Source organism: Pteronotus mesoamericanus, unplaced genomic scaffold (genome assembly GCF_021234165.1).
Source record: "Pteronotus mesoamericanus isolate MK-2021 breed Mesoamerican mustached bat unplaced genomic scaffold, CSHL_Meso_final contig_94, whole genome shotgun sequence".
Taxonomy (NCBI): Eukaryota; Metazoa; Chordata; class Mammalia; order Chiroptera; family Mormoopidae; genus Pteronotus; species Pteronotus mesoamericanus.
Genome location: NW_026555285.1, coordinates 7,735,348 through 7,761,091, shown reverse-complemented (window position 1 = coordinate 7,761,091; position 25,744 = coordinate 7,735,348). Strand labels below are relative to the sequence as shown.

At 37.8% G+C, this 25,744-nt stretch overlaps 1 protein-coding gene across 1 annotated transcript in view; it reads right to left on the bottom strand.

The window, feature by feature from the left end:
- EPSTI1 (epithelial stromal interaction 1) overlaps nt 1–25,744 on the bottom strand; it is a 115,148-nt gene that overhangs the window by 34,959 nt on the left and 54,445 nt on the right. Inside the window, exons 7-8 of the mRNA XM_054586378.1 lie at nt 16,225–16,318; nt 1,216–1,299 (exon numbers count right to left, since the gene is read on the bottom strand). Coding sequence (XP_054442353.1) covers nt 1,216–1,299; nt 16,225–16,318 — 178 coding nt within the window. The remainder of the gene's footprint in view (nt 1–1,215; nt 1,300–16,224; nt 16,319–25,744) is intronic.

The window sequence follows — 25,744 nt, the reverse complement described above, 5'->3', positions numbered from 1 at the left end:
CAGTCATTTATTCTGTATGCTGGGTGAAACCATGAACGAGTAAGGGATTAACCACTGTTGGGAGGAGGGTAACACTCAAAAGAGTCAAATTATAGCAACAACAATTAGCACAATATATATAGTCCATTTCATAATGTGAGTTTCACACACAATTGCTATCATAAATCACCCTTTTGTGGCAAAGACATAAGGATGAAAACAAATTAAATGAAATCAAGGAAATGCAGATTCAAATTAATTGCATAATTGAAGAAATATAGATTTAAGAGATATCCTGGAATAAATGACAAGATATATCAGTCGCCAATATAGTAAAAATAAAAGTTAGAAAATAAGAATTATAGAGAAGATAATGGTCTCCGACTAGCCAAATAACTTTTTTTGCTTTTTCAAAGGACCTGGGATGCAGTGGCACCTCAGGGATAACCTCTGGTATTCCTCCTTATTCTCAGCCCATGCTGAGGAGCTTCTGGTCCTTTCTAAGACTATGGATCAAGGCAGGTATGGCCATCAAGTCAAAACACTGAATATTTTAAGTTACCGCACCAGAAATTTCATATTCAAATAAGGATTACCCTTCTAACCACTCTTCTTAGGAGGCTCTGAATTCACTGCACTTATTTCTACTGCTCAGAACTTTTGAATTGCCTCACATATTCATATATACACACACACACACACACACACACACATATACATACAATATAGTATCATACATACATACATACATATAATATATATGTGTGTATATATATACATATATACATCCAATAGAGTATCTTTATGTTCTTTTATATTGTATTTTAGGTGAATATTTAAGCCAGTTTCATGAATGTGTATACCCACTTTGTTGTGTAATATACCATTCCCTGGACACTGTATATCATATGTACATCTTTGGTTTAAAAAATGGCAGTAACATTGGTTTTGTTTTGTAGATGAGAAGTTCACAAATGTTCTATTATCTCAGTGAACTTCTGGCAGCAACTGTAGCAGACACACTGTAACCCCCATAAGATAAAGTAGCATGATAATTTTGACTAGAATTAGCCACCATACTTTTAAGACATACCCACATCTCACTTTTTAGTGTTAATGGCTTGTATTATTTTTTCAGGATTTTCATGCATTTAAATATTTCTGTTCAGAAACCCTTTGAAATTATTGTCAGAAGTAAATAATAATTAGCAATAACTCATAGGGCATTGTCAATACCTTCTGATGTTGTTCTTCCTTCATCTTTTGTAATTTTTTATTTTCTTCTTCCCTTAGAGAATACTTATAAGCCTGGCTTCTGGCCTGTAAAAGCATAGAAAGAAAATCATAGGAAATACCATCACCACAGTGTACTAGTCTCCTTCCCATGGATCTGGTTTTAATAATTCAACCTCTGCACTAAGCACACAACATGCTTTCCATACACACTTGCCTATTGAGTGATTTATGCATATGTATGGAAATGTCCCTTGGGATATATAAAAAAGAAGGCTAGTATAGCCACATTTTAAAGGATGATCTATTAATTAAGCTTTAAAAATATCCCCTTAGAGATAGTCAACACAGTATATTCTTTCTAATGAGAAGGTTTTGAAATAGAGAAAAGTTAAATATTTTTCAAGAATATTCCAATTGGCTGATCAGTCAATATCAAGGATAAGCGACAGTGACACTGGGTTAGAAGCACTGACATATCTACTGCTCCATAATGGTACCCTATTAAATAGCCTGTCAACTGATGATTGATACCACACAATTCCAGATGTACATTTCTTTCTAAGTCTGCATCCCCAATCTGTACCTGAACCTTATTTCTATTTTTAAGCAGAAAAACAAGGCCTGTTAAGGAGCACAGGAATCATCATTCTGGCTGAATTAGGACCAGGGCAGGCCTTAAGAGAGCTAGTGCACACCGCAGGGTGTCTTTAGTCCGACTGACCCACTATGTCAGGGTTCCACACAGTGGCACAGTGACCAGATATTCTGGAATTTATGAGATGTCAAGTATTCTGTCTCTCTCTCACACTTACTTGTAGCCCAGCCTCTGTAAGGCACAGAGGCCAGGCCGATAAGCTAATGTGTAGGAAATTCCATTTTTCTCATAAAACTACCAGCAGCCTCATAGTAGGAATAATAACCCATAAAGCTTATATAGGCTGCTCCTCCCTGCTTTTCTCTTACTATAATATTTCCTCAAGGATTTCTTAATTCATTCCCCCATTTCTGTCACTATGAACCCGTATTCCTTCAAATAGTATGAAGCACTTGCCAGAAAGGGATTGTATCATCTATAACACTAAAAATTAGAATAGTGGAGCTCTGGATGTGTTTATTAAGAAAGCCCTTGTATATCCAAACCCTGTTACATTAGACAGAGAAAAATCTTAGGACTTTCTCTTATCTATATCCTAAACAAAAGGGGACTGTGATAAGACAGAAGGTGGGGAGCGATTCTCCAATGATCCCTCATTGGAGAACGTAGTCTTCGTCACAAATATTCCACATAAAACCTAAAAGGGGGGAAGGGGACAAGGGAGCACATCTTCTAACCAAGAGATTAAAAGAAGTAGTAAAATATTTTGTTAAATTAGATATGATGACTTGAGTGGAAAACCTAAATTCTGTTTGTAGTCCTTCCTTTTAAACTTAACAGTTTGTTCTTTTATCAGACTATGGGTCCTAGTTTTTGACTAAAAAAAAAAAGTAGTTAGACGCATAAAGTGTCATTTAAAAGACCATAGAAACTGGGAGGTCACACGGCACCTTAACTATGAAGACTTCAAAGTTATTTGCAATCCTAGTGTGTGCTTACCCAGCTGTGATCTCTAGGCAGGACAAGAAGCTTCTGTTCAAAGATAGGGGAGGAAAAACCTGTGATCACTGTTTTTCTTACTTCTAAAACTTAGAAATTTCTACATCACTGTATTCACACATTTTTTTTCTAACATTAAATACTAATTTAACATATTAAAACTTAAATTTTTGTTATTCAACTAAAATACAGTTTTAATCATCCTTTCTCAAAAGGCATACTTAATAATATATATATAAGCATTCAATAAAAAATATTTAAGCTTCCTGTGTTCAAGTACTGTGGTAAGACATGATCCCATAGCTAAAGTACCTGTACCTCAGTGTGTAAGTCAAACAAGAAGACTAATCACCACAGTACATATTGATAGCTACAAAGAAGGACATTTAAACTGAATCAAGGATATTTTCTGAAAGTGAGTGACACAAAACTGTGTTTTAAAGAGCACAAATCAGACTGAGTAGGGGGAAGGGTATTTGAGCAAATAAAAAATAGCATTGTATTTGTTTGCATAGGCTTCTGTAACAAAGTATCACAGTCTAGGTGGCTCAAACAACAGAAATTTGCAGTCTCACAGTTGAAGAGTTTAGGAGTCCAAAATCAAGGTATCTGCAAGGTTGGCTCTTCTGAGGACCATGATATAAGGGTCTAGACCTCTCCTCTTTGCTTGTAGATAGACATCTTCTTCCCTCTGCACACAGTCTCTGTGTCCAAATTTCCCCCCTTATAAAAAGGCATCTCTCCTATTGAATTAGAACCCACCCTAATGAGCTCATTTTAACTTGATTATTACTGTAAAGGTCCAATACCCAAATAAGGTCACATTCTGAGGTACTGGAGGTTAGGACTTCAACATACAAATTTGGGGGGTGGGGTGAAACACAATTCAACTCATGATAAGCATTAAGCTCCTATTTCAAGATGGTGGAATAAAAATGCTTCTGTTCCACCGTTCTTTTAAAAATTACCCTAAACAGAGGAGGGAATGAAACAAACTCTGTCTTCAAAAACCAAAAGATACCTTACTGGCAAGGGAACACAGGGCACGAGTAAGACTCCAATTTTCTCCACAGATCAGTATGAGGGCCCAATATTTGTACCAGTTACTGGGGGAGACAGATGGATGACAGGAAAGTGCCCATGCCTGCTGCCACCCTGAAAATTCAGGTGCTAATTCTCCCAACTCTGACAGGAAATTGAAAATGTGTTCTCTGCATTAAACTAAGTAAGGCATGGCTCATGCAGATGCCAGCAGTGGTCAAATCCCTAGTAGAGAATGAAAGGATTCTGAAAAATCCTGCATACTGAGCAGTGAGCCTCTGGGCCACCTATCTTGAAGATTTCTTTCCTTCTGTTTTTCATTATATGTTATTTATTATGCTGTTACAGTTGTCCCAATTTTCCCACTTTTGCCACACCTCCACCCAGCACTCCACCCCCTAAGGCAAGCCACACACCATTGTTCAAGCCTATGGGTCATGTGTGTAAGTTCTTTGGCTACTCCATTTCCTATACTGTACTTTACATTCCCATGGCGATTCTGTAATTACCTATTTGTACTTCTTAATCTCCTCACCTCTTCACCCATCCCTCCACATCCCCCTTCCATCTGGCAACCATCAAAACGCTCTCCATATCCAAGGGTCTGTCTCTGTTCTTGTTTGCTTAATTTGTTTTTTAAATTCAGTTGTCGATAGGTTTATATTTATTGCCATTTTACTGTTCATAGTTTTGATCTTCTTCTTTTTCTTAAATAAGTCCCTTTAACATTTCATATACTAATGGTTTGGTGATGATAAACTCCTTTAGCTTTTTCTTTTCTGGGAAGCTCTTTATCTGCCATCAATTCTAAATGATAGTTTTGCTGGGGAGAGCGATCTTGGCTGCAAGTCTTGCTTTTCATGACTGAATATTTCTTGCCAATCCATTCTAGCCTGCAAAGTTTCTTTTGAGAAATCAGCCGACAGTCTTATGGGACTTCTGCTGTAGGTAACTAACTGCTTTTCTCTCGCTGCTTTTAAGATTCTCTCTTTCACTTTAACCTTTGGGGTTTTAATTATGATGTGCCTTGGAGTGGGCCTCTTTGCATCCCTCTTGTTTGGAACTCTCTGTGCTTCCTGGACTTGCATGTCTATTTCCTTCACCTAATTAGGGGAGTTTTCTTTCATTATTTTTAAAACTAGATTTCCAATTTCTTGCTCTTTCTCTTCTTCTGGCACCACTATGATGTGAATGTTGGACTGCTCAAAGTTGTTGCAGAGGTTGCTTACACTACCCTCGTTACGTTGGATTGATTTTCCTTCTTGTTGTTCTGATTGGTTATTTTTGCTTCCGTATGTTCCATACCATTGATTTGATTCTTGGCTTTATCCACTCTACTGTTGTTTCCCTGTAAATTGTTCTTTATTTTAATCAGTGTATCCTTCATTTCTCTCTGGATCATTTTTATGCTGTTTAGGTCCTCACTAAGTTCCTTGAGCATCCTTATAACCAGTATTTTGAAATCTGCATCTGACAGATTGCTTATCTCCATTTTGTTTAGTTGTTTTTCTGGAGTTTTGATCTGTTCTATCATTTGGGCCGTGTTTCTTTATCTGCTCACTTTGGCACCTGCCTGTATTTGTTTCTATGTATTAGATAGAGCTGCTATGACTACCTGCCTTGGTAGCGTGGCCTAATGTAGTAGGTGTCATATGGGGTCCAGTGGCACAGCTTCCCCTATCACCCAAGCTGGTTACTCAAGGAGCACCCTTCACGTGGGCTGAGTAAACCCTCCCGTCGTAGTTGAGCCTTGATTGCTGTTGGCAGGTCAATGGGAGGGTTTTACCCAGGCCAGTCAACTGCAAGGACTGGCTATGACCACTGTCCACTATCCTCCACCCTCCGTGGAGGATCGGCTGTGCAGGGGCAGGGTGGTGATGCTCCGAAATGGTCAGTAGCTGCCCACTGGATGTGCTGGCCACAGGGTTTTCCAAGTGGTATAGGCCAAGGTCAGCCCCGACCTGTATTTTTCCCAGGACTACCCCCCTGAGCTATAAAGCAATCTGAGATGGCTGCTACTTGTGCTGGGCTTTGAGATCCCCAGGAGAAACCACGCTGTGAAACTGAGCTGGCTTCTGCTAGTGCTGGGGGCTGGAGCTCACTGAGGCCAGCTGTTGCTTGTCTAATAGGATTTAGAAAGTTGGGAAGTATGGCCAATATCAACCATTCATATGGAAAAGCAGCTAGGGTGGGTCTATAAGTTGGGTGGAGTATAGTCTCTGTGGATCTTTAAGTCAAGTCAAATAGTGTTAGCCAGGTTAATGAATTCACAGTTATGGCACCAGCTTGCCACCTCTGTGTGGGGAGAGTTTAGAATAGGGACAATGACCTCTGCTTGCCTTGATGACAGACACTTCAGTTTCTCCCTGTATACCACTGGTGTCTTTCAAGCTGCTACCCTGGTGCTGGAGCTCAGAGGGAGTGAATCTAAAGAGGCGAGTACATGTGTGGGTTCTTTAAGAGGAACTGCCAGGGGCTCCCCAGTGTTTTCAGCCAGTTCAATCCCTGCTGGTTTTTGCAGCCAGAAGCTGTGGGGACATATCTTCCTGGCACTGGAACCTTAGGGTGGGGGGCCTGGTGTGGGGCTGGGACTAATCACTCCTGAGATATCCCTCCCAAATTTTTATGCACTGTGTGAGGGTGAGGAACCACCCCTTTTCACACCTGAGCCCTCCTATCAGTCTGGATGGATGTGGTTTCTTTAATTCTGTAGTTGTCAGATTTCCATTCATCTTGATTTCTGAAACTTCTGAGTGATGGTTGTTCTATATTTTAGTTGTAATTTTGATGGTTGTATGAAGATGTGAGCCATGCCATGTCTGTCTATGCTGCCACCTTGACTGGAAGTTCCTCCTTGAAATTTTCGGATGCTCTCTGCACTTTCTTCTGAGAGGCAGAAGGCGATATTTTACCCATGAAACAAGAAATGACTGTTATTTTTAAATAGCAACCAAAAAATAAAGCTCTTCACAATTAAAACTATCTTCTCTTCCTCCACAAAAAGACAAACCAGTCAAGTATTTAGAAGAAACTGTATATAGACTTTTTTTCCTATCTCACACATATTTTCTTGACATTATATATCTGCTCCCAGTTTCTTGAACAGAGCTCCTAAAATCATAATTTTCCAAGTGATAAGAACTCTAGTAGTATCTTTTATTCTAATAAGGTGACTCTGGGTAGCTTCTGGATGGAGGCTGGTCACCCCAAAAATTAAGCCATGATTAGAAGCTTAGAACTTTCTGTCCTACCCCACCCCATCCTCCAGAGAGGGGAAAGGAGTTAGAGATGGAGTTAATACTTGGTCATGCCTATGTGAAAAAGCCTCTATAGACATCTCAAAAGTAAAGGGATTCAGGGAACATCTAGCTAGGAGAACACATCCATGTACCAAGAGGGTGGCCACACCTCAATTCTATGGGGACACAGCTCTTGAGTTCAGGACCCTCCTAGGCATTGTCCTATGGGTATCTTTGTCTGGCTGTTTGTACCTTTTATTATAACCTCATTATTTTTATTTTTTGTTGTATTTTTTCCACTACTATTATCCTCCTTATACTGCCTTGCTACCCCAATTCCCTGCAATCACCACACTGCTGTCTGTGTCCATGAGTCCTTTTTCCTTTTTGCTTGGTCCCTTTACCACCCCACTTCACCCCCCATAGCTGTAAACATGCTCCTATCTAGGTCTGTCTCTATTTTGCTTGTTAGTTCATTTGCTCATTAGATTCCATATACCAGTGAAGCTGTATGGTACTTGTCTTTCTTTGACTGGCTTATTTCACTTAGAGTAATGTTCTCCAGGTCCATCCATGCTGTTGCAAAGGATAAGTTTTTCTTCTTTTTAATAGCCGAGTAGTATTCCATTGTGTAAAAGTCCCATAGTTGTTTTATCCACTCATCTACTGATGGAAACTTGGGCTGCTTCCATATCTTGGTAATTGTAAATAATACTGCAAAGAAGTGCTTTCCACAGTGGCTGCACCAATCTGTATTCACACCAACAGTGCAAAAGGGTTCCACTTTCTCTCCATCCTCACCAGCACTTGTTTGTTGATTTATTGATGATAGCCATTCTGACTGGAGTAAAGAGATATCTCATTGTGCTTTTAGTTTACATTTCTCTGATGACTTGTGACATTGAGCATCTTTTCATATGTCTATTGGCCATCTGCATGTCCTCTTTGAAATAGTGTCTATTCAGGGCCTTTTTCCATTTTTGATTTTTTTTGTGTTAAGTTTTATAAATTCTTTATAAACTTTGGATATTAACACCTTATCAGATGTATCAGCGAATATATTCTCCCATTCCGTGGGTTGTCTATATTGTTGATGGTTTCCTTTGCTGTGCAAAACTTTTTAGTTTGATGTAGTCCCATTTGTTTACTTTTTCTTTTGTTTCCTTTACCTGAGGAAATATATCTGATAAAATATTACTACAAGCAATGTCTGAGATTTTACTGCCTTTTGTTTTCTGATAGGATTTTTAGGCTCTAACATTTAAGCCTTTAATCCATTTTGAATTTATTCTGTGTATGGCATAAGAAGGTGGTCTACTTTCATTTTTCTGCACATACCTATCCAGTCTTCCCAACACCATTTATTGAATAAACTATCTTTAACACATTATATGTGCTTGCTTTCTCTGTTGAATACTAATAGACTATGATGGTGTGGGGTATTACTGGGCTCTCTACTGTGTTCCATTGAACTATATGTCTGTTTTTATGCCAGTAACATGTATTTTGATTACTATGTCATTATATTAAGGTTTTATGTTAGGTAGCATGATTCCTCTAACTTTGTTCTTTTTCTTAGGATTTCTGTTGTTATATGGGGTCTCTTGTGGTTCCACATAAATTTTTGAAATGTTTGTTCTAGGTTTGTGCAATGTGTCACTGGAATCTTGATATGAATTTTATTGAATTTATATATTGCTTTGAGTAGCACAGACATTTGAATAATGTTAATTCTTCCTATCCATGAACATGGTAGGTGCTTCCACTTATTTGCAGCTTCTTCAGTTTCTTTCTTTAGTGTCATAGTTTTCCAAGTACCTGTCTTCTATACCCCTGGTTAGATTTATTCCTAGGTATTTTATTCTTTTTATAGGAATTGTGAATGGGATTGTTTTCTTTATTTCCCTCTGTGTTAGTTCATTATTGGCATGTAACAATGCAATTGATTTCTGGATATTAATTTTGTATCCTGCTACTTTGTTCAATTAATTAATCAGTTCTAGTAGTCTCTTGGTGGAATCACTGGGGTTCCCTGTGTACAGTATCATGTCATCTTCAAATAAAGTCCGTTTTACTTCCTCCTTTCCAATTTGTATGCCTTTTATTTCTTCTTCTTGTCTGATTGCTATATCATGACTCACAGTACTCTATCGTATAAGAGAAGTGAAAGCAGACATCTCTGTCTCATTCCCAGTCTTAAGGGGAACACTTGTAATTTTTGCCCATTGAGCATGATGCTTGTAGTGGGTTTGCCATATATGGTCTTTATTATGTTTAAGTATGTTCCCTGTCTTTGCACTTTGTTGAAATATTTTATCATAAACGGGTGCTAGATTTTTATCAAATGCTTTTTCTACATCTATTGATATGGTCATGTACTTTTTATTCTGCATTTTGTTTATGTGGTATATCACATTTATTGATTTTCAAATGTTGTACCAACCCTGCATCCCTGGAATAAGTCCCACTTGATCATGCTGTAAAATGTTTTTTGATGTATTGCTCTTTTTGGGTAGCTAATATTTTGTTGAGGATTTTAAAATTGATGTTCATCAACGTTATTGATTTATAATTTTCCTTTTTTACAGTGTCTATATCTGGTTTAGGAATTAGGATAATGCTAGCATGTAGAATGAACTTGGGAGTCTTCCGTTGTCTTGAAATTTTTGTAATAGTTTAAGAAGGAGAGGTATTAGTTCTTAGAATCTTTGGTAAAACTCACCTATGAAGCCACCTGGCCCAGGGCTTTTGTTTTTTGGTAGTTTTTTTTTGATTACTGCTTCAATTTCACTATGTATAGTCTGTCTTTTTTCATGCTGTTGAGCATCCTTAAAATCATTTCTTTGAACTCTGTATTAGATAAATTGCTTGCCCCCATTTCATTCATCTCTTCTTCTAGGGAATTCTCCTGTTCTTTTGTTTTTAGCCTCTTTTTCTGTCTTCCCACTACGGCTGCCTCTTTTGTATGTTTCTATGTATTATTTTACATCTACAAATACTCTGGTTCAAGCCTATGTCAGATGCTATCTTTAACTGGCTCAGGATAACCTATTTTGGGCTACCAGTAATCCACAGCTTGTGGTTCTGTCTTCTGGGCCTGGGTGTGTGCAGAAAAAAACACACTGCACACGAAGTACAGCTTTTATCATCACTGGGCTTGGAGGGGGGAGGTCAACTAAAATCTCAGAGCTCCCAGGAATCCACCTTCACCTGCAGGCTTTCTGTTATGCGTAAGCACTGAAATTGTCTCCAGATGTACTCCACTGCAGCCTGGCTTAAGCTCCACAGGCTGGGGTAAGAGGGATTCCTGCAGGTGGGAATATTGCTTCCCCAAGGGTGATGCTGCTTGAAGGGGAGTGCTCTGCTCAAGAAAGATGGCCTCTGCGGTATGGGAGAAGATTCAGCACAGGGATCCTGTTGACTAACCCTTCAGCTCTCTCCTCAGAGTCTCCAATCAACACCAGACTCCTCTTGTGTCTCTAGTCCACTCTTCCCTTCTTCTGCAAGAGCACAGGGTAAATGGCTGCAAATGAAATTTTGTGCATTGGCCCTTTAAGAGGCTCTCTATGTCTACAGCTGTCTCTCCCTGACTGAGAGAAACCCAAGGGTTTTCAGAACTGGATGTTATTTGGGTTCTTTTCCTGGTTATGGTACTCTAAGCTAGGGACCCTGACTTAGGGTTTAGACCCCACACTTCTCAGGGGCAACTCCCACACAGACACTGAAATATCCCTCCAGAACTTCAGCTGTCACCTGTGGGAGCCCAGCCAGCCCTCTCACATCTCCATACTTCCTACCAGTCATGTTTTGGTGATGGGGTTTCTTCCATAAGTCCTTGGTTGTAGGGCTTTTCTCCAGCTATTGTTCAGTTAGTAATTCAAGATGATTTTCCTGTAATTTAGTTGTATTTCCAGTTTGGTCCTGGGAGGAGGTTAGTGTAGCTTCCACCTATTATGCCACCATCTTGGATTCCCTATCATATCCTTTAATACACTGACAGATGTGTTAGCATGAGTTCCGTAAGCTACAGTAGCAAATTGGTCAAACCCATGGAACCTCTAATTTGTAGCCATGTTGGGCCAAAGTTGTATGTAACCTGGGAACCTACTAGCTGCGACTGGCATCTGAAGTAGAGGCAGTCCTGTAGAACTGACAACATCCCCAGGTAGATAAAGTCACAACTGAGTTAAATTGCAGGGCACCTAGCTGGAGTCACAAAATTACTTGGTGTGAGAAAAAAAATCCACACATCTGGTGTCAGAAGTATTGAGAATATGATAGTTATGTGGGTAAAGGAGACAATCCGGAGGGAAAGGACTGGGATTTTTTTTCTAACTCAATACAGCAGGAAGTGGGGGGAAGTATTCATAGATAAGTTACAGGAGAAAAATAATTTTTATGAAAAAGAAGATAAAATTAGAAGGCCTAAAATTTTAATAATAAGTATTCCATTAAGAGAAAATGAAGAGAAATAAATCAAAGAAATAACACAAGAAAATCATCTAAACTACAAGTGAGTTTCCTTTATTTTTGAAAAGTAATAACAATGACTTCACACTAAGGCATATCACTATAAATTACAGAATACCAGGAAAAAAGAAGATATTAAAGTATTTCCAGGGGAAGCAGGGATAAATCCTCATATAAGGACTGATACTTAGATGGCCTTAGATTTCTCCAGAAACAATACTCAAGGTTAGAAGAGCGATGCATGCAAAATTCTGAAGAAAAACTATTTTTATTTTGGAATACTTAACAGAAAATGGCAAGCTAAGAATAAGAGATGAATAAGGATAATTTCAGACATGTAAGAATCTGAATGTGCATCTTCTCTTGAGAAACTACTAAATAATATACTCCACCAAAACAAAAGAAATAAAAATAAAAAAAGAATATAAATGAGACCCAGAAAACATAGGCCCAAACATAGGGAGGAAATAACAATTCCCCAGATGAATTTACAGCAGTGATTCTTATCATTTGCAGAGCATTAGAATTACCAGGGGGGCTTTAAAAGCCCTGAAGCACAGGCTCCAATACAGCAGGACATCTGAGGGTATGACCCAGGCACCAGTGAATTTTAAAGCCCTCCAGGTGATTTCAATGTGCAGACAAGGATGAGAATCATTCTGTGAAAATTTCAGAACAAGAACTGTGTAGAAGGCCTAAAGAGCAACAAGTCCAGGTTAAGGTAGAAGGTAAGAGGGAGGTAGAAGGTAAGAGGGATGCAGAAGGGACATTTCCAAGAGGAAAGAAACCTGGCATTGGCAAGCTATCTAACAGGCAAAAAATGGAAATTGTGTGGAAATTTGCATGAAGAGGTACTATGTAAACAGTCACAAGAGCTGAGGGAAGGCAGTCAAATGTTCAAAGGGAACTAAGAAAATGTAAAAATAAAATGAAATTTTAAAAAGTTGTGAAAAAAGGAAATGTAATTGGCTTAGCAGCAAGAAAATATTTATATTGTCATACTGAGAAAAAGGGTGAAATACTGAATAGTTTTATTAGGAGAACAGGGAACAGAAATTACTAAGACCTTAAGTTGATTAATCACAAGATAGCAATATACAGGTTAACAGGTGTGTGAAGTCAAACAATAGAAGGGACAGCTGATAAAGTATGGTGGGATGAATAATGGCCTCCTAAAGATGTCCATGTCCTAGTCCCTGGAAGCTGTGAATGTTACCTTATGTGGCAAAAGAGAATTTGCAGGAATTAAGATCTTGAGATGAGGAGATGACCCTGGGTGATCCAGGTGGGCCCAATATAATCACAAGTGTCCTTAAAGGAGAAAGGCAAAGTCAAAAACTGTGGAGAAGGTGTTGGGAGAATGAAAGTAGAGATCAGAATGACATGGCCACATGCCAAGGAGCAAAAGGATGATGGCGGCCAAGAGATGCTGGAAGAGGCACGGAACAGATCCCCTGCGAGAGCCTCCAGAAGGAACCAGACCTGCCAACACTGAATTTTAGCCCCTTCATACTCATTTCTGACTTCTGACGCCAGAACCATAAGAGAATACATTTGTGTTTTTAGCCATAAATTTACAGTAATTTGTTACAGCAGCAATGGGAAATTTTTTAGTGAGGTATAATTGACATATATTTGTTTAAGGTTTATAACATAATTCAATATTTGTGTCTATTGTGAAATGATCAATACAGTGTCTAATTGACATCCATCCATCACCATACATTGTTATAAAACCTCTTCTTGTGGTGTGAACTTTTAAGATCTATCCTTTAGCAACTTTCAAATATGTGATATAGTATTAACTATAATCACCTTGCCACACCTTAAATACCCATTACTTATTTTATAAGCAATGGGAAATTAATAAAAGGAGTTTAAAGCATTGGAGTAAAAGTGGGATTGAAGGCATGCAAGGGATATATGCCTTTAAGTGTTGACTTTTAAAGAATATGAGGGACACATGGAGAAACATTAAAACAACCAAGCTTTGGTAAGTGTTTAGAGTAGTGAAAGTGAAAGGATATGGCAATAAAGATATAAATGATTGAGAAGTGCCCCTCAAACATTAATGTGCACACAAATCACCCACAGACCATGTTAAAATGCAGGCTCTGATTTAGGTCTGCAGTGAGGCTTGAGATCTGTCTACATATCTATAAGTTCTCAGGTAATGCCCATGCTGCTGGTCCCCAAGTGGGAAAGACCTAATTTTATAATTACAGAGACAGGTGAGTTTGGAGGAAGGGAGCAGAGAGCAGATAACACTTTTTGCTTAAGCTAAGGTATTTTGACTTTATCCTTGAAGATATGGTGGCCACTGGGCAGTGTAACAACAGAATGAGAATTTTAGCAATTATTATTCTCCCTAGAAGAGGAAGCAATGGTTGGCAAACCAGAGACTGGAAACCATTTAGTGTACAATCTTTTGTCTGAAGTCCTTATGTGTAACACCTAAAGGAATTTTCTTATGGTCTTTTTCACTGACATAATTATATAGTATTTATTAAGTTCCTGTCTGCCCATGACAGATCCACGTGTAAATAGCATAAGAAAAACAATTTTCTCAGGAATGTTGCATTATGTAGGAAATTAAAATTGTTTCTTTAAAAAACTTGAAACCCTACAGCTCTTTACATCCCATATAAGTGGGTATCACAACACAGTATTCATGTTCCATATATTGACCATAGTTAAGGCAAACCACAGGTGTCATAACTTTGCAAAAGTACAATGTACATATTTGAATTTCCTTAAGCATTATATGGGTCTGCAAAGCATTCCCAGAGGAATTCTATGCAGATGTATTAGACAGAGTAAGAAGAATATAATATGGGTAAAAAGTCAGTTAAATATACCACAACCAATTAGTAATAGTTAGGTGTCAGAATCAGAAAAGCTATTGAATGCAGTCCATAAGGAACCATCCTGTGTCTAATCCTGCTTCATATTTTCTATCAATAATGCCAAGGACCATGTGGCTAATGCACTATCAGTCCACAAAACATGCAGTTCTGGGAGAGATTATTAGTACTTTCTATGACAGTATTAAAATTCAGAATCTTGTTAAACTGAAGAGTCAAACCAAAATCAACAGAACAAGCATGCACAGTTCAACCAGCTGTTTCAAACCATAGGCATCAGGAAGCTTCAAAGCACAAAGCAACACCATCCTAGTAGCCAAACATCCAGTTGGTAAGGCTATCAAACTCCTGTTTTTCCTCCCCTCTCTCACTGCCATATGGTATCTGGACAGATGCAAAGACTGTCTCTACACATTATTTAACTCTACTAACTATAGCTTCTTAACCCTTTCCTCCAGAGCCCTGCAATGAGGGGAGCGAAATAACAGATTTGACATGACTTGAGGAGTCCACAGTAGCAAGTTTAGACTTTAGACTATCACATTAGCAGCAGGAAAAACAAATGATCTTTTCCCATAGAGTATCATAATGTCTTCCTGACATATTAAAAATGTGGCCACTAATGAAAAAGGGGGTAGGTGGGAGAAGATAAAGAAGAAATTTCCCTAACAACTTATTTTTTACCTGCCCAAATCCTGGAAACACCGATATTTTAGAACTTAAACTCAACATTTCTTTGAACTGCAACCCTTTCCCAGATGCATCCTTAATTTCACTTATTTTGTTGTGCCCAATTAGCCAGTCAATAACTAAGCCCTGCCAATTTCACTTGTTAGCAGCTCTCTGACCTGCAGTCTCATCTCCATCCTCTCACCCACGACCCTCCTTCAAGTCTTCATCATTCCTCACCTAGACTAATACAGAAGGGTCTTAGAGGGCCCTCTACCTCTTCAATTCTTTTAGATCCATCCTTTACATGGTTATCAGTGTGATTCAGCTAAAGTACAAATCTGACCTTGAACTTTCCCTGTTAAAAACTTTTCATTACCTTCGGTCCTCACAGAATGAGGTCCGAGTTCTCCAAGGTGATGCAGACTTCAGTGGTGTTCCTCCAGGAGTACCACCAGCTTCCTCTATGAGGCATTTCTGGATGTCTCAATGTCTACAGAATGCTACTAGCATTTTGTGCCCAGGGATCAGGAATGCTAAACATCCTACAGTATCCAAGAGAGCCCACTGAGGAACTGTCCTTATGGCTCCTGCCTACCTCTCCCACCTTCTAGACTGCAGCTCTTCTAGAGGTACACTCCTGTAAACTGCTCCTATGCAAAACTCCTAACACAAGCCATGCTTTCCTTTGACATTATACCTTAACACTTGCTTCTGAGTCTTGATAAATTTAATTTGACACCTGGAATGTCTCTTCACTGCATTGACTCATATTTTAAACTTCAGCTTTCTAATTACTATATGCTCTACGCTTACTACTTTGCCTTATAACTACGGTTTTCTCCTTCACTTGACTAAGGTCTTTACAGGCAGGATGGATAGATGGTTGGATGACTGGGTGAGATCACAGGCTTTTCTGAGGCAGATATTTATTTAGTCCAGGTGCCCGTAATACAGGCAACAGGTACAAACATTGTTTTACAGCGGAAGCAGCAATTAAAGTTTCAGATTAGGACATCTGCCTTTAGTTCCAATATTCTATGTTGTACAGGTCACCCTATGCATTTAATCTTCATTTACTAAACACCTCTTTTGACAATGACCAGCACGCCTAGCATGGCATTCCACCTACCCAAGCTGAAGATGGTGGGTCATGACGAGCAGCTTGACAGGTACTTCTGCTTGGCGACTCTGTCTCCAGTCTGCTCAAGAACTCAGCAGTTTTGCTAGCAGGAACAAAAATAGGTGTTAGTGCCTTGAAAAAATAGAAATATTATTATTTATTATGCCTTTAGGTACTAGCCTAGGCTTGTATTTGGTGATGTCTAAAAATGTCTTAGAGGTAGAACAAAAGGTCAGTTTGAGTGGAGTAGAAAATCAAAACAAAGTGCTGTTGCAAAACTGCATTCTTAGAGAACATTAGTTTGAAAAATATAAGTCAAGTTTGTGGAATTTGAAACTATTCTTTTATTTTTCTACTTCATATACTTTGACATGGAAACAGATATTTTCTCATATTCCATAGTATAGAGCCCTAATTTCCTATCTGAACATTTAAAGCTTGACACTCAGACTTCACTTCAGAGTGAAACATTGATTTCCACAACAACTCATTCCACACTGATTTTGCATTAGGCTTTTCTCCTTCTTACTCCTAGTCATCTCATTTCTTTCATAGTTTCAACTACTTCCAGGATACACGAACCCTCTAATCCACCAACTTTTAGCCATTGATGGATCATGGACCCCTTTGGGGTTCTGAAAGCAGAAATGGACCATCTTCTTCCAGACACACACACTTGCATTTGATTTGTAAGTAGTACTGTAATTCTGGGTTGCATTTCTGACACAAAATATTGGCCTAGACCTGTCCTCAGAGTTAAGAGGTTCTTTGTTTATCCTTTGAAGATATAAACCATCACCCCAATTTGCCTCTCAGGTATGTCAAACTTAGACAACTGGAATTGTTTCCTGGCCCTTACTTCCGTAACTGCCATGTTCTACCGGTCATTGATTTATTTACATTCCTTCGTCCTTTCCCACATGTAATCTGTGGGGTTCATTACCCCTCTATTCCTCATTCACAACAAAACACCTCATTTATTTTGCACTATCTGCTTCCTTCCTTGTATCTTTCTGCTTTCCCCTGATATTTTAGATTTAATGCTAAGAACCCATTCATCAGCACTTAGAGCATGGGCATCAAAGGAAACAGAAATGACCTGGCAAAAATAAATAACATCCAGTGGGGTGAAAATAAAAACAAGGAATTGGAATATAAACAGAGATGCCAACATCACTTCAAATAATTACTTAAGTAAAACATGGCATCTGAACAAGCTCAGAAGCTTGAGCTGGGAAAGAAAGCTAAAAGTTCAATGATGTACATAACCCTAAGAAACATAAAGCTTCAGCAGCTGAGACAAGCAGCCTTTCTGTTTGTCTAGAATTGCTTATCTTGCCAAGAATAGACAGGGAGACTAATGAAGTCTCAGAGTCTGCAAGCTGCCCCAGTGTCTGGAGCTTTATGAAGTCATCAGTCAAAAGGATAAAGAGAAGAGAGTTGCCAGAAGTTTGGATGAGATTTCTGAATATCCTTAACTGAGTGCAAAGCAAAGGAGAAAGCACCAAAAAAGAAATACCATGATGAGCAAGGAAGGAACTTCAGATCAAGTTGACTGGCAGCCCTGTATTGTGTTCTGATGCTTGCTTCTTACCTGCCAATTCAGCACAAAGTTGACTGGATAGCTTACCACCAGCATGGACTTTGTGCCAATGTCACTGCCCCACTCATGCCACAAGATTAAATTATAATGACAGGGCCACAGGACTGTCACAGAAATGTGAATAGGAGCCTGTGGAGAAAGTTTATTACTACCAAGTGATTAACTATGCAAACAAGACAAGTTCCAAGTTACCAAGCTAACAGGTATTTTTCTATAATTACTGCAGTGTCACATAGTTGAGTCAACCAACAGAATGTGAAAGGAAGTGATGTATACCACCACTTTCAGGACTAACTAATTATAAACTTCCCATGCATGCACCTCCATATATTGTTCTTCTTCTAGCTACCTAAACAACAGAAAACTTCCAGCACTGAAAGTCATATATGAAAGATGGAAGAGTCTGTGTTGGTTTTCCTCTCTGGTTTTGAGTGGAAGGGCCTGCCTCTCCAATCTGTTCATCCATGTCTTTAATGAACAAGAAAAAATACAGTAACAAAATAATTACATATTTTGAGGTCTATTTATACAGCAACTATCCTACTCAAATTATACAACATAAAGTAATATTCACAAGAGAATAATTTCTCAGTTTAGGTTATAAATTCCAAAAATATATAAAGAGGCTGAGATTTGTTAAGGAACAGTAGAAAAAAAAACTCTCAAGACATAGCAAGCATAAAATGGAATATAGAAACCATAAAAAAAGTCAGAAATAAAGAATGAATATCTTAAATAAATAATAAACTGGAAGGAATAAACAGTAAGCTGAAAAAAGCAGAGGACTGAATAAGCAATGTGGAAGACAATGTAGCAGAAAACAGTAAAAGCAGGAAAAAGAAAAAAGAACTTCTAAAATGAGGAGAGTTTAAGAAACATCTTAGATAACGTGAAGCATAACAACATCTGCATCATGGGGATACCAGAAGGAGAAGAGAATGAGTAAGGGATTGAGAACCTCTTTGAAGAAAAGATGACCAAAAACTTCCTTAACCTAGTGAAAGAAAAAGACACACAAGTCCAGGACTCTCAGAGAATCAAAAAAAATAAAGGATCAAACCCACACCAAGACACATAATAATTAAAATGGCAAAACTCAAAGACAAGGAGAGACTCTTAAAAGCTCAAGAAAAAAGGGATTACTTACCTGCAAGGGAACTCCCAGTAAACTGTCATATGCTTACTTAACAGAAACATTTTAGGCCAGAAAAGATTGGCATGAAATATTTAAGCTGATGAAAAGCAAAGACCTACAACCAAGGCTATTTAACTAAGCAAGGCTATCATTAAAATTGAAGGAGAAATACAGAGCTTCCCAGACAAGAAAAAGCTGAAGGAGTCTTTTAACACCAAACCAATATTGCAAAAAGTGTTAAAGAGCTTGCTTTAAGAAGAACAAGAAGGAGGAAAAGAAAAAGAAAAAGGAAATTAGTTAAAAAATAAAATGACAATAAATATGTATCTACCAATAATTTTAAATGTAAATGACTTAAATTCTCCAATCAAAAGACATAGGGTAGCTGGATGGATAAGAAAACAAGACTGATACATATGCTGTCTCCTAATACTCACCTCAAATCAAAAGATACACGCAGACTAAAAGTAAAGGGATGGAAGAACCCAAGATGGTGGAGGAGTGGGTGGAAGGTGCATAAACTTTCCCCCAGGACCAAACTACAATTGCAATCAGACTGATAAAGAAAAAAAGAGAGAGGAACCAAATAAATAACATCAGAAATGAAAGAGGAGAAGTAAAAACTGACACCAAAAAATACAGAGGATTGTAAGTAAATATTATTAAGAACTATATGCCAATAAACTGGAAAACCTGGATGGAATGGATAACTTCCTAGACATACAAACATCCAAAGTCAAATCAGGAAGAATCAGAGAACCTAAATAGACAGATGACAACTAGTGAAACTGAAACAGAAATTTAAAAAAAAAACAACTCCCAACAAAAAGTCCTAGACTGGATGTGTGAATTTTAACATACATCCTGAGAACTAGCTCCCCTCCTCAAAATATTCCAAAAAATTCAGGAGGAGGGAAAGCTTCCAAACTCATTTTCTAAGACCAACACTATCCTAATTCCAAAACCAGATAAAGACAGTACAGAAAAAGAAAATGATAGACCAATATCCCTGATGAACATAGGTGCTAAAGTCCTGAACAAAATATTAGCAAACGGAATACAGCAATGCATCAAAAATATCATACATAATGATCAAGTGGGTTTATTCTGGGAATGCAAATTTGGTACAACATTTGCAAATCATTAAATGTGATTCACCACATAACAAAATGAAGGATAAACACCACATGATCATATCAATAGATGCAGAAAAAGCGCGTGAAAAAAATACATCACACATTTATGATAAAAAAAACCTCTCAGGAAAGTGAGAATAGAGGGAACATACCTAAACATAATAAAGACCATATATGACAAACTCACTGCCAGCACCCTATTCAATAGGCAAAAACTACAAGTGTTCCCCTGAAGATCAGAGACAAGACAGGGATGTCTGCTTTCATTCCTCTTATTCAACATAGTACTGGAAGTCCGAGCCACAACAATCAGACAAGAAGAAGAAATAAAAGGCATCCAAATTGGAAAGGAAGAGGTAAAACTGTCTTTATTTGCAGATGACCTGTTACTGTACAGAGAACCCTAAAGACTCTACCATAACATACCAGAACTGATCATTGAATTCAGCAAAGTAGCAGGATATAAAATTAATATCAAGAAGCCAATTGCACTTGTATATGCCAATAATAAACTAACAGAAAGGGAGATTAAGAAAACAATCCTATTCACAATTGCTTCAAAAAAATAAAATACCAAGGAATAAATCTATCCAGCGATAGAAAACACCTGTGCTCAGAAAACTTTAAGACATTGAAGAAAGAAACTGAAGAAAATACAAATAAGTGGAAGCACATACCATGTTCAAGGACAGGAAGAATTATTAAAATGTCCATGCTACCCAAAGCAATCAATAGAATCAATGCAATTCCTATCAAGATTCCAATGACATATTTCACAGACCTAGAACAAACATTTCAAAAATTTATATGGAACCCCAAAGACCCCATATAGCCACAGAAATCCTGAGAAAGAAGAACAAAAATAGAGGAATCATGCTACCTAATATCAAACTATTCTATAAGGCCATAATAATCAAAAGAACATGGTAGTGGCATAAAAACAGACACATCAATGCAACAGAATAGAGAGCCCAGAAACAACCCCATGCCTTTATAGTCAATATTTGACAAAGGAAGCAAGCTCATACTATGGGCTAAAGATAGTTTATTCAGTAAATTGTGTTGGACAAACTGGACAGGTACATGCATAAAAATGAAACTAGACCACCTTCTTACACCACACACAGAACAAATTCAAAATGGATCAAAGACTGAAAAGTTAGACCCAAAACCATAATAATCATAAAGGAAAATATAGGCAGTAAAATCTCAGACATTACCCATAACACTATCTTTTCTGATATATACCCTCAGGCAAGGAAAACAAAAGGAAATCTAAAAAAGTAAGACTACATTAAACTAAAAAGTTTTGCACAGCAAAGGAAGCTATCAACAAAATAGAAAGACAATCCACAAAATGGGAGAACATATTTGCTAATGAAACATCTGATAAGGTTTTAATATCCAAATAAAGAACTTATAAAAGTCAACACCAAAAAAGCAATCTAATTTAAACATGTGGAAAGGAACTGAATAGACACTGCTCCAAAGAGGACATACAGATGGCCAATAGACATGAAAAGATGCTCAATATCACTAATCATCAGAGAAATGCAAATTAAAATCAAATGAGATACCATCTCACAGCTGTCAGAATGGCTATCATCAATAAATCAACAAACAAGTGCTAGTGAAGATGTGCAGAAAGGGGAACCCTTTTGCACTGTTGTGGGGATGCAGACTGGTGCAGCCACTGTGGAAAGCAGTGCAGAGATACCTCAAAAAATTAGAAATGGAACTGCCTTATGACACAGCAATTCCACTTCTGGGAATTTAACCAAAGAAACCTGAAACACTAATGTGAAAGAACATAAGCACCCCTATGTTCATCGCAGATTATTAAAATTGCCAAGATTTGGAAACAGCCCAAGTGTCTATCCGTAGATGAATAGAAAAATTACTATGGTACATTTACATAATGGAATACTACTTGGCCATAAAAAGGAGAAAATTTTACTCTTTGTGACAGTGTGAATGGACCTGGAGAACATTATGCTAAGTAAAATAAAACAGTCAGAGGAAAACAAATACCATATGCTTTCACTCATACATGGAATCCAATGAACAAGCTGAACTAACAAGCAAAATAGAGACAGACTCAGAGAGAGCAGGCTGACAGCTCAGGAAGTGTGGGGTGAAGGGATCAAGCAAAGAAAGTGGAAGGACTTATGAACACAGACAACAGTGTGGTGATTGTTGGGGGAAGGGTGTGGGTGGATTTGGAAGAGAGTATAAAGTAGATAAATGGTAATGAAAAAATACAATAAACTATGACTTTAAAAAAATTCATCTTTGCTGCTTCAGAACCTTAGTGGAGAGAGGGAAATATGGGAAAGGGAAAAGTCTATTCATCCTTGAACGGTCCTTATGTCAGATGTGGGAGCTAGCATGGCCCATATGTATTAAATGTATCCCAATGCCCTAATTGCATTAATCCAAATTGGTAATAATATTAATCTTGTCGAGTTTCAGAACAGGTGGCAACTTAGGAAGAGAAACTGCACTGTGAGAAAGTCATAGAAAAAAAGGAATATGGCTCATTATATTTAATATGATGGCATATTTAAAGTGTTTATGGAGATTTATCAATGAAAAACAAAATTTAACCTTTCTGAAAAGACAAAATATAAAGAGATGCCCACAGAGAATGAAATATGTGCCTGTTGGTTCATTTCAATAGCACAGAATTGCAAAAGACAATTCCTCTAAGGCTATTTTTTTTAGTTGGTAAAGGACACTAGGGTTTTAGTGTTCAAGAAAGAATAAAGAAATTAACTTAGACCTTTAGGAGTTTATAAATCAGGCATCTGCCACTCATCATACTTCAGGACAAGGGACCTTTCTCTGTCTGGTTACCCATATGTGCCAACTTTGTACCATGACAGGGCACATGAAAACATTCTAATAAAAATGTTAAAATACAGATTTTAAAGTTAAAGTCATAATTAGGAAGGTTCCCCTGCTGAAAAAAATACCAGTTACAAACCCTGGTACTTTTTGTCTTGCTGGGAGTGGATGGGACAGGTTTACCTTCTCTCATCTCCAATGACTCAAACGTCTGCAGGGCGCAGACAGGTAATTTCAATGAGCGAAGTGGGCCTAGAGTGAGGGCACAGGAGCTCAGACTCAATGATAAACGACAGCTGCTACTCAGGTCAGTACTGAAGAGACCAGGGAGTATAGATAGGATTTTGACAAACTAGAGCATGATCTTCTTTATAAAAAGGTCATCTTCCACTCAGCTCTAGGCCATCACTGTCCCATGGGGACCCAGGCCAGCACTGCCAGTTACCTTAGTTTTTGTAGGTATAATAAAAATGTTAAAACTTTTACTGTGAAATATGTTGGCAATTAACTAAAAAATTTTTGAAACACTGTGGGCCACCACTGTGCTGACCCCTCAAAAACCAAGAACAAAAACAACTTCCCCCCAAAACAGATCTGCAAGTCAAATGTGGCCCCAAAGGCCACCTGATTGTGACCAGGTGATTTCATTTCCACCTGTCCAGGCTTGTGCATTTCTTAATTACACAGGGTCACCCAGATGTAATGCCTGCTTGAGTGTGGTTGGTAGAGTAATAATATGGATGTAATAATTTATAGTTTTAATTTGTACTTTTCACCTCAAATGTGATATGGTATGTTTGAGTGTGATATTGTTATGTTACAGAATTACATGCTTATTATTTTGTAATAAAAGATTTTATAGTAAAAAAGGGGCATTATTTGTACCAGATTATACTCATAATAAAAAAGGGAAAAACAAGTAAGGTTGATTTCTAGAATTGAAAAGGAGGTTCAGAAACAGTTGCTACCTTGGTTAATGTGTATCAGCTAAGAGCAAGAGAAAGAAGGTATATCATATTTCATATTGATATCAAACACTAAAGTATATCATTTGATTTATAGTCATCAACTGTAAATATATAACTGTAGGTATATATTTGTGTTACTACATGAAAAGAAATGATGAGACACTATAAAATGAAAAGGTACCCTACAAAAATATTCATAATCAAAGAAAAATAATGAAAGGATTAATGTGAAAATACATATAAAGATATAATAAGTAAACGTGATAATCACATAAATAAAAGAAAATACAAAAACCACATGATCATCTCGATAGATGCAGAAAAAGCATTCGATAAGGTACAGCACCCATTTATGATCAAAACACTCAGCAAAATGGGAATAAACGGGGCATTCCTCAACGTAATAAAGGCCATATATGAAAAACCTACAGCCAATATCATACTCAACGGGCAAAAACTGAAAGCTTTCCCACTAAGATCGGGAACATGACAAGGATATCCGCTCTCACTGCTTTTCAACATCGTATTGGAAGCTTAGCCACAGCGGTCACACAAGAGAAAGAGATAAAAGGCATCCAACTAGGAAAGGAGGAAGTAAAGCTATCATTGTTTGCAGATGACATGATAGTGTACATAGAGAACCCTGTAGACTCTACCAAAAAACTCCTCAACCTAATAAGTGAATTTGGCAAAACAGCAGGATACAAAGTCAACATTCAGAAATCAAAGGCATTTTTGTACACCAGCAATGCAATAGAAGAAGAAATCAGAAAAAAAAATACCATTTGATATAGCAAGAAGAAAAATAAAGTACCTAGGCATAAATTTAACCAAAGATGTAAAAGACTTGTACACAGAAAACTATACAACATTGAAAAAAGAAATTAAGGAAGATACAAATAAATGGAAGCATATACCGTGCACATGGATTGGAAGAATTAATATCATCAAAATGTCCATACTACCCAAAGCAATTTATAGATTCAACGCAGTCCCTATTAAGATACCAATGACATATTTCACAGATATAGAACAGACATTTCAAAAATTTATGTGGAACCATAAACGACCCCGAATAGCCTTAGCTATTTTGAGAAAGAAACACAAAGTAGGAGGGATCACAATACCGGACATCAAACTCTACTACAAAGCAACTATACTCAAAACAATCTGGTACTGGCACAATAGACCCATAGACCAGTGGAACAGAATAGAAAGCCCAGAAATAAGCCCAGGTCTCTATGGGCATCTAATATTTGACAAAGGGGGCAGAGGCATAAAATGGAGCAATAATAGCCTCTTTAAAAAATGGTGTTGGGAGAGCTGGACGGCTACATGCAAAAAATTGAAATTGGATCATCAGCTGACACCATACACAAAAATAAACTCAAGATGGATAAAAGACTTAAATATAAGTCGCAACACCATCAAAGTCCTAGAGGAGAACATTGGCAGGAAACTCTCAGATATCCCACGCAGCAATTTTTTCACTGATATGTCTCCTAAAGCAAGGGACATAAAGGAAAGAATAAACAAGTGGGACCTCATCAAAATAAGAAGCTTCTGCACGGCAAAAGAAAACATCAGCAAAATGAAAAGGGAGCCAACCATATGGGAAAATATATTCGCTAATGATACATCAGATAGAGGTTTGGTCTCCAAGATATATAAAGAACTCACTCGACTCCACTCCAAGAAGACAAACGATCCAATCCAAAAATGGGCAAAGGACCTGGGCAGACGCTTTTCCAAGAAGGAGATACAGAGGGCCCAGAGGCATTTGAAAGGGTGCTCAGCATCACTAGCCATCAGAGAAATGCAGATCAAAACCACCATGAGG